This window comes from Falco peregrinus, chromosome 7, assembly GCF_023634155.1.
Source record: "Falco peregrinus isolate bFalPer1 chromosome 7, bFalPer1.pri, whole genome shotgun sequence".
NCBI classification, from domain to species: Eukaryota; Metazoa; Chordata; class Aves; order Falconiformes; family Falconidae; genus Falco; species Falco peregrinus.
This window is the reverse complement of record NC_073727.1, coordinates 58,107,801-58,117,590: the sequence shown is the minus strand read 5'-3', so window position 1 is coordinate 58,117,590 and position 9,790 is coordinate 58,107,801. Positions and strand designations below refer to the sequence as shown.

Here is a 9,790-nt window from a genome sequence, read left to right as displayed (position 1 = left end):
GGGGACGAGGAAGGGCGGCAAGAGGCGCTTCAAAGGATCAGGCGGATCCCCTAGCTCTGCGCACTCTCTCCCATCTCGATCCAAAGCGGTTTCGCAGTGGAATAAACATCTCTGATCCGAGACAGCTGCCGGGAACCAAAGGCCGCCCCGACCAGCGCTGAACCGGCCGAAGATGCGGCTGGAAAACGCCCGCTCCCGCCGGGCGGGGAAGGGTGCGGAGGGCGGCTCTCCCCGCAGCGCCATCGGGCTGTGAGAGCAGCAGCACTTCGCCCATTATTCATCTGATTTGTGTTATAACACTTCTGACACCTAATCTTATCAGCTAATAGCCAAGATTTAGTCACCCAAGACGATTTTTTTTTCCCACGCCAGCAGCAAAATTATTTGACTCCCTGCAGATCTGTTTACTTTCTTCCACCTTAAAAAAAAAAAAAAAAAGGCGGGGGGGAGCGGGGAAGAAAAAGAAAATGAGGAAGGGGCAAAGCTTAGGTGTAAAGGAAAGATCCAGACTTCCCAAGGCTGGTAGAAACAAGCACTGAGGAAATACCAAGTGAACTCAAAAAAAAAAAAAAAAGTAAGGTCCTGAATACTGACAGGGAGGGTTTGGGATAGAAGACACCAGAAACCAAATGAACACATATGTAGTCCATGCAGACATGCCTGTAAAATAACGATTTATTTTAATACTTAAAAAACACACACAATCCAGTGATAAATGTCAATTACCAATAATCAGCATAAAGTGCCAAACAGCCATACATTTTTTTTTTTTTTATAAACAAAACTTATTGGAATGTCTCTTAATTTGAATACACTGTTCAGAAAGCCAGCATTTAAAAAAATATGCTCTCAGGCTGAGATTTGTTCTCTCTCATCAGGACACTCGAAGACTTTAAAGTACCACTGAAACCACGTTGTGCATACCGTCGGTTGGATGTATTGCCACCTTTCTTTCCTCTGTTTTATTTTTTTTTTTAAAGTCCACGAGTTACAAACCTCCTCATAGCGCACTAGACCACAAGGCAAAGGAAAAGGTCTCCATGTCCCGTGAACACTGATTTGTCCCAAACACCAGGGCCCTGCAGGTCTAAGATATGGATACATTTTCTAGCGCATGATAGGACTCCCCACTTGAGAGATTTAGGTCATTTCCAAGCATCAATTTTCTTCTTCTAAGAAAACAAACTAGCAAATGAGATTTGCAAGTTGCCCTTCTCCTTGTCCTAATGGTGCTGTGATGAGAAACCACCATTTCAGTTCTTAATAGTCTTCTGGAATTCTCTGTATTTCCTGAAGTGTAAAACTAAGAAGCTTTATACAGTCAAAAAAAAAAGTATAAAATAAGAGGTTGTTGGGGGTTTTTTTGGTTTTTTTTTAAGTAATACTTTTGAAAGCTACGATTTGGGGGTTTTTTTTTTTGTTGTTGGGGGGGGGGGGCTTGTGGGTTTTTGTTTGGTTTAAAAGATTCCTGTCCAACACGTGAGCACCACCTTTTGGCATAAAGTTTATCAAAGCCACACAAGTCAGCTAGCACTCTCTGCATCATTCATGTATATTTTAAATGCAAAATGATCTTTTCACCCACGATTTAGGAATTTAGTTGCTTGGGGAGGGGGGGGGTGGGAGGGATGAGGATTTTGTTCTTTTAAAAGTAAAAACAAAAACAAAACACAAAGTTCAGTGCTCCCATCCTGAAAGTTTTGTTTCTGCTCTGGTTTTGGTGTAAAGTCTGAAGGGGAGGAAAAGTTCATAGAAGTTGAAGATTCAGCACTTAAGTTTGGCAGGTTTCAGTTCCTTTACTTGCGTGTGCAGTGTCTTGTGGACAGCTAGTGTTCTGGACTGGCAAAATCCTTTCCCGCATTCTTGACACTTAAAAGGCTTTTCTTTAGAATGGATATATCTAGGGAGAGAAAAACAATTGAGATGTCAGAAATAACCAGCCTAAACTCAGCAGCGAGCTGAGATGGAGAACATGCTGGAGCTTTTTACACGTACTGCTGAGACCAAGAGTGCTGGAGTGCGGCACTCAGGCGATCGTCTGCATGTGTGTGTGCAAGAAGAGAGGGGGGTGTTGGAGGCTTACAAGGGTGCCTTGCTTAGGGATAAAGAGCTCTTCTCTAACTTCGGGGTCCTCAGGCTGTGTGTCTTCATGACACTTCTGGATAATCACAAAGACAATGCAAACAGAGGGTGAAAATACTTGCAGAACCTAAGAAGGAGGCAGTGCAAGTAATCTTTGCGGGGTGATTTTTGCGGGGTGAGTGAGTAGAACAACAAGACTGACTTCCAAAGTGAGTTGTCTGGGCTCCTTCACTGGCAGTGGGAAGAGGAAAACCTAAAGGGAACACTGCCAGCTGCGCCGGGACATGACTTTTCTTACAAGCACCTTGATCAGTAGAGGTGGCTAACAAGGAGAGTACAGATACACAAGAGAAAAAAGGATAGGAGAAGAATCGTTACCTGTGATCCCTCAGGTGATCTTGTCTTCTGAAGGCCTTGTGGCAAATGTCACATGTGTAGGGCCGTTCATCGGTGTGGGTTCTTTCATGGATCAAAAGGTTGTAGGACTTAGTGAAGTGCCTGCCACAGAATTTACACACGAACTCCTTCTTGGTTTTGGACGGTAACCTTCCCCGTGTGGGTTTCTTCTCTGGAGAGAGTTTAGTAACCTCAAGCAAAGACCCCAGCCCTGGGGGTGAGCCTTGACTGTCTGCCTGTCCCAGTTTAGAGTGGTCCTCTTGTGTGGCGGCCACTGCTAAGTTGGCAAAGTCGAAGCGGGGTTTGGCTTTGAGGGTCACGTTGGTGGCCTCTTGCTTGGGCTGGATGACATGTGGGAATAGTGGGAAGGTCGGTAGCTGGAACCGTGCATCCACCAGGCTCGACACGCTGGGCACTTTGGAGAAGGAGGAGCGGGGCAGATGCATCGCTGGGTACCCCAAAGTCCACTGGTGCAGGTGTACAGCGTGCAGGGCACTGAAGCCGTAGAGGTTGGAGAGGTGGTCAGAGGGCACAGCTGGCAGCCCATTGAACGCTTGCAGGAAGGAATAGTTGGTGAGCTGGAGGGAAGGATGGATAGGCACTGGGGCCGGCAGGGTCTTACTTCCCATGGTGGCCGCTCAGGAGGAGGATCTTGGGAACAGGGGAGGAAAAGATCTGGAAAATAAAGACGGAGGGAGGAAGAGGGAGAGGTGGATTGATATGAAGATAAAAGCAGAGGGAATTTCTTCACCTCACCCCCCTTAGCATACTTCCCCAAAGCCACAGGAGGAGGCTGCCTTGGACTTAGGTGTAACCAACTCTTGGAGACCCCACAGGTCTCCAGACTCTCCTCTCCCCATCCCTTTCACACAGAAGTTGTACCCCATCCACAATCATTCACCCTCCAACAGCATCCCTGTGCTAGGTAGGTCTCCGATGATCCTCTACACAGGGACAGCAAAGAGATGCCGTTTTGGCCCACAGAGCTCAAGCTTCTCCCATATAATTTAAAATCCCTTCCTCGGCACCCTCAGCCTTTAGAAAATAGTGGGATACTGCCCACTATATCTGTCCACCAGCACTGCCTTTAGCCCTGACCCCTGAGGCGACACAGGGAAGGGTGCAGAGAGCTCACTGGCCCTGGGTTGCCAAGCTCCCTGTGGTCTAACCTCAGCCAAGCCTCTGTCCCTGGGCGGTGGAGGCAGTTGGGTGTTGGGAGCTGTACCTCCTCCCTCACTCAAAAGAAGAAAATCGCCCAAATTCTGAGGGGGGGGGGCGGGGGGGAATACTAGCCAGCAGCCCTCCCTCTTCTGTACTGCAAAAAGAAATGGGAAAATGCTGAGTTTGGGTGACAAATCTGAAGTGCCATTTGCTCTCCCCAGGGGGAAGTGCCTGGCTTTAAGCCACGTCCTAATCTAGGCAATCGCTTAATTAGAACCCTTCAAAAGGCAAAAAGGCAAGGGCTGGAGGGACCCTTCCCGTGGGGACTCCCAGCCCACCAGCTGCAGGGCCGCAGGGCCACAGCCCTTCCCTGGGCTGAGTGCCACCACTTTGCTCTGTGTTTCAGGGTCCCACCAAGCCCCCAGCCCCTCCTCTGGGCCAGATTCCTACCCATTCCACCCCACAAGGCAGAGGGGAAAATGCTACAATGCCGCAACATCGAAGCACATCTGGCCCTGCCTGCAAACCCAGCCCTGGCTGCTGTCAACCATTTGGCAGGAGATGCCTCCCGAGGGTTGGTGGTGAGGAACGCAGCTTCCCCTCTTTGTGGGTGCGAGAAAGAACCCACGGCTTTTGGAGGCACTGCAACCCAGGGAGCCTCCTTACTCCACGGCCCACAGCTTATACTTGCTTTTCACCCAGTGAACTCTGGGATTTGCCCTCAGTGGGGCTGTTTTCCAGCAGAATCCCAGTAGGGTCCCAGTAGAGTCCCTGCAGGGTGCTCATAAGTTCCCCACAGGTTTGCTGCAGGGCTCCCACAAGATTCACATAGGGTCCTCATAAGATCCCCTATAGGGTTCCTGCTGAGTCACCATAGGATCCCCACAGGGTCCCGGCAGGATTCTCACAGCACTCAGCCTGGAGTTCAACCCCACGTGAGAAGTAAAGCCCCTTTGGAGAAAAGGAGTCAGCAAACTGCTGCAGAGCAGTAATTGTCCCTCTGGGGTGGAGGGCTGGAAACCAGTGGCGGAAGAGGTCTAAAGACCAGGGAAACAAATCTGATTTATATGTGGGCTGCTGCCTGGACCGAGGAGCTGCAGCTGAGAGGGTGTGAGAGGGAGAAGCTTACTCTGAGCAGCTCTGTATGCTGGGCCCACCTTTCACATCACTTTACATAAATCAGCAGCAGGAAGAGAGACTCAAACCTTAGAGGAATTCCATCGCAATGACCCAGAATAAGAGATTGTGACATTTTGCCTTTTTTAATTGGATACATTTTGGATAGTGGGAGATTGAAAAGTGCACACATTACATTTTCCTCCCTCTCCCACCCTCCACCCCCCCTTTTTTTTTTTTAACTATTTAGGGCCGATGAACCAACCAGACTGTTTTGTTGTTCAGCTGGGGAAATGGTTTTTATTTTGTTAGTGCTGGCCATACACTAGGCATGTCCACTTCGCAGGACAAATGCCTCAATCGATGACCCCGAAAACAAAGTGCGCGGAAAACATTCTTGTTCAGGTACCTGAAATGTCTTTTCCTATCTGTCACAACAGCTCCACATCTATTTTCCTGTCTAGGTAGCCCTAGATCTCTCAAGCATGAAACATGCCATTGCAAACGGAGTTAATTTCTGGGTTTATCCCTCTTTCTATCTTTGTATCCTTAGAAAATATTTAATATGGAATATTTAAGCAAAAATCTACTGTGTCAATTTGAGTAAATTCTGGCTCGATGGCATTTAAAAGATTCTCTTTCGATTTCCCAAACGAAGAAGGGGGCACAAACCACGGAGAAATACAGTCGGGTCATAACAGCATCCACTGCGCCCACAGTTTTTTTACTAGAGCAGTTCTATTATTAAAAAGAGAGAGAAAAAGAGAAAGAAAGAAAAGAAAAAGAAAGAAAACAAAGAAAAAAGGGAGGGGGGGGAGAGAAGAAGAAAAGGGGAGGTGGGAGCAGTGTTCACGTTACTACAAGTTTCTTGGCACTTTTCCAGAAATGTAAGCTACACTTTTGCTCTGTGCGACCAGGATAGTCAAAAATATAGGTGAAGAGCAAAGTATTTCAGAAGTCCCCTCTCTCCGGGACATCAAAGCGAACGCGTTTCACAGCGCAGTAACTCTCCGCTCTCCCGCTTGCCCGCAGAGAGATCAACATATCTTTGATTTCGGTGTCACCTCCACCTTTAATTCTGTTTCATGTAAACAGATCGTTATCGGTGCTTCTTTTTTAATTTTTTTTTTTTTCTACAGAAGACAACCCCGCGAGTTCTCTGCTTGAATTCCCCCATCACAATAAAACTGTGCGGGGTTTTCTTTTTTAACACAAACTCAGTGAGTAATTAAGAACAAACCACTTGTGTTCTGACTGAAACAAAACCCACTCATGCCAAGATAAATTTACCCTGCAAAATAGGATCATAAACTTGAAAGACTACATCTGTCTCCAGCTTTCTTACCCTTTGTCCTATTTGAAGATACGGTAATGCTATTGTCCAGTTGCCATTGTTTTAAGACCATTGTAATCTTAACCTTCCAGATTAAATTCTACCTCCTCTATATGCCAAAAAAAAAAATGAAAAAGAAAATCTACCCACCTTTTTTCTGGTAGCATAGCAAGGGGCGAAATTAAATGGATTTTTAAGTAATCTTGAGGCTAGTCAGTATTTTTTCCTTTCTACCTTGAATTATCAATTTCCGATTTGTCCTTTGAAAGGGATATTTGTTACATTAAATACCTGACTCATAAATAATGAGGTTTGCTAATTAGTTCCACATGGAAGAATGGAGGAGGTAAATTACCCTGAGAACGTTGCTTATTTTTACAAACATGATAAAGTAGAGGGCATAAAATGCTGCATTCTTGCGATAGCCTCGAACTACAGTAATCAGGTTCATCTGTCAAAAAAAAGCTCCCTTGTTTTGCCTGAATCTTTTAAAGCCTGGTAGCCCTTGTCTTTTCGGCTGCATCGCATGGCACATGCAGTGTTTTGCCACCAAGTCGGCTACTTATTTTGTCCCTTTTGAGGGGGTCGAGATTTTCCCTTCCTATCAGTTTAAGCGGGGAAACAGAGCTTACAATTTATCTGTGTTTGGGAAACTTACTGGAAAGGGAACAAAATTGCCCTTTCACTCCGCATTATTCGAGCCTGGTGCTCTTGAGGAATAAAGTGCATCGTTCAGCACAGATTTATTCAAAGTATTAATGAAGTGTGCAGAATCTATTAAAGCAGGTTTATTCGGGGCTAATTGAGCGTGAAAGAGTTAATTGCTAACATTAATGAGGACTGGAAGGACTCAGTCAGCATGTGCCTTGGATATCTCCGCTCAATCCTTATAAAATCATCATTCACATTTTATCACGCAATCAGTGTTGACAAGTTTCCCCGGACCACCGTTGCGAACGCGGAGGAACGCGGCGCATTTTAGTCTCGCAATAATAATACTAATAACCAGGGTCCAGCTGCACCAGCGATCACTACGCAGCCCGGGACAGCCTTTACCCAAACCGACAACGGCAACAACACATTCCCCGGGTGCAGGCCCTGGTGGCCCGGTGGCCAGGAGGGCCCCGGACGGGAGCGCAGCCCCGCGGCGGGCTAGCCGGGCGGGAGGCGGGTGCGGGCGGGTGCCGGCGGGGCGGCCGCAGGGGCCAGGCCCCTCCATCCTTCCCCCGCGGAAGTGTTTAGGTTGGTTTGGAGGTTTTCTATCTGTGTGTGTGGTTTTTAATCCCCTCGGGCAAAGAAAGGCCCCCAGCACAAGTTTCATTCTCGCTTTCTTCCCTAGAGAAACGCCCGGTGCCTGCCCGGCACACGAATAAACCGTCCTTCCTCCCTCCCGGCAGGCGGGGAAGATTTCTTCCCTCTGCACTCACCGCTTCCCACGGCCGCAGCATGCACAGCCACGGGTAGGGGGCAAAACCTTGGCGGTGACACCCCCGCGGAGCACCGAGGCGCATCCCCGGGCCCGGCCGGGCGAGGCGGCGCCGTTCCCGGCCACCCCACAGCCGGGCTCCTGCCGCGGGACCACGCAGCGCCCCGCCACAGCCGCAGGGGCCCGAGCCCGCCGCTGCGCCGGGGCTTGACCCTTTTTCTCGCTTGGCTTCGGTCTTACTGAACTGGACCTCCTGTGCACCTGTCCGGGACACGGCTCTAGCCCTCCTGCCCCGCTCGCCTTTTATCTGACAATTCCCGCAGCGCTACGGTAATCTCCGAAATGCTCGATTTTTATAGTTTCCCCTCCCAAAAGCCAACTATAACAACTATACCCTAATCCTCGGCTTTGCACTGACACTTTATAGGCTCGGCCTCGAAAGAAGCTCAGTCTCTCCCTACGCTGAACTTGTTTCGACCCATTCAGAAAAATATATACGTCAGGTTCATTTCTGTTACGGCCTTGGGAGGAAGGCAAGAAGGTCCTCGGACCCTAAAACGCTAAAAATGGAGTGGGAGAAAAAGAACCGAAAGAGGGAAAGAACAGAAAGAGAAAAGTAATGAACAGAGAGGAGAGAAGCTGAACATTCGAGTCCATAAAGAGACGTTCAGGCTTCTGTTTTGCAGCTCGTTGTGTCATTTTTAGCTTGGGTTAAACACACAGCTCTTCCGCAAGGGGGGATAAACAACTTTGAAAGGGGAAGACAAATCTTTAAATAGCATCAAAATATCCGAGCCCCATGTGAAGACTTCCCCCAGCCCTCCGCCCGCCCAGAGAGAACAGTCCTTCTCACGTGAACCACGATTTCCCCACTTCTTCTGCACCATCCAGGGGATGGTGGGAGGGGATGGGGGAAAGAAAGACAGGACGGAGAGAAAAGGAGGTGTTTGGATCGATATCCCCAACCCCTGAGGCTTGGTAAAACAAAAACCAAACAAAACGAGTTGTTCTTTTTATTTACCTAATCCCGATCTGTGCTCCACCGCTGGCAGCAGTTAAAAGATCCTGGGCTAAATTGGAGCTGGTAAAATAAAATAATAGAAAAAAAAATAGGGGAAAAAAAAAAAAAAAAAGAGGCTGGGCTAGGTCAGTGTCTTTGCTGGCCCTGGGGGGCACAGCTCTCTCCCACCCCACCCCACTGCTCCTCCGGCGGGTACAGGCAGATCCGAGCGAGCAGCGGGGCCAGGTGTCCAGGTGCTCTGGCTGATGGAGACGGAGGTGCGCTCCCTCCTCCTGCTCCCGGCGCCGTCTGCGTGCGCTGCAGTGCAAACGCGCCCGGGAGCAGCCGAGCTCAGACTGAACCGATCCCTTCCCTCCAGCCTCCTCCTTATTTCAACCCCCCCTCCCAGCTCCCCCCTCAACCTCCCACCAGACTCCGGGCATGCGCACGCAGGGAGAAAGTTTCTGGCTGGGAAGAACCAACTTTTCAACCCGCTTCTCCTGGAGGCGCAGCAGCCCGGGGCCCGTAGTCCGCGAATGTGTGATCTCGCCCCCCCGCCCCCGCTCCCGCAGCCTCCCCCGGGGCATCTCTCTGGGGCCCGCTATGGGCTGGCCCCCGCGGCGGAGCGGCCTCCCGTGGGGGAGTGTGTGTGGGGGTCCCCGTGCAGCTCCGCGCTGTGCCACGGCGGAGGACCGCGCTCCCCGCGAGTCGCTGCGCGGCCGCGCTGCCTGCGCCGGCTCGGCCCGCCGCCCCGCTCCGCTCCGCCCCGCCCGCCCCGCACTGCACCGCACCGCACCGCGCCGCGCCGCTGCCGGCTGGGCTCGCTGCGCCCTCTCCCCGCCGAGCCCCGGGACAGGACTCACCGGGACCTACCCAGGGAGGGAGGGAGGGGGAGAAAAGCAGAAAGAGTGGGGGAGGAAAAATAAAGGTGGGGGGAAGATGGAGGGAGGGCTCTGCTCCCTCCGGGAGGATTTTGGGATCGTAAGCTCCTCTCCCTCGCTGAGAAGATCCTCCGAGAGGATCCCAGGAGCCGCTTACCTGCGAGGGGTCCGCCCCCGGGTTAGAGCCGCTTCCTCCCCCCGCTCCAGCATCCCTCCTGGTCCCCACTTTCCGCCCCAGTGCCCCTGACCTCGGTGCCTTCCTCCCGTCCCTCCTCCCACGGCCCGGGACGCTGTCTCCCTGCACCCCGGGAGGGGTTGTGCGGAGTGCGGAGTGCCGCGCATCCTCCGCGGATCGGGAGCCGCAGAGCCCTGCTTAGATCCGGGGGGAGTCAGAC

General features: G+C 50.8%; 1 protein-coding gene across 2 annotated transcripts; it reads right to left on the bottom strand.

Moving 5' to 3' along the window:
* Window positions 1-645: 645 nt before the first annotated feature.
* Window positions 646-8,870, bottom strand: OSR1 (odd-skipped related transcription factor 1). Of its 2 annotated transcripts, XM_005240383.3 has the most exons (3): window positions 8,536-8,870; window positions 2,461-3,153; window positions 646-1,900 (listed from the first exon to the last, which is right to left on the bottom strand). In XM_005240383.3, exons 2-3 carry the CDS (start codon window positions 3,105-3,107, stop codon window positions 1,765-1,767), a joined length of 783 nt encoding a protein of 260 aa, XP_005240440.1. In that variant the 5' UTR covers window positions 3,108-3,153; window positions 8,536-8,870; the 3' UTR covers window positions 646-1,764. The 2 variants fall into 2 exon arrangements, with proteins under 2 accessions (XP_005240440.1, XP_055667246.1); XM_055811271.1 differs by lacking the exon at window positions 8,536-8,870 and having other exon boundaries at window positions 2,461-3,683.
* Window positions 8,871-9,790: the final 920 nt, after the last annotated feature.

Bases quoted from the DNA above. Each gene is read 5' to 3' on its own strand.
- OSR1 (XM_005240383.3), bottom strand. From the start codon at position 3,107: ATGGGAAGTAAGACCCTGCCGGCCCCAGTGCCTATCCATCCTTCCCTC. The intron at 1,901-2,460 runs GTAACGATTCTT...TTCTCTCCCTAG, and splicing joins GATCACCTGAGGGATCACAG to ATATATCCATTCTAAAGAAA.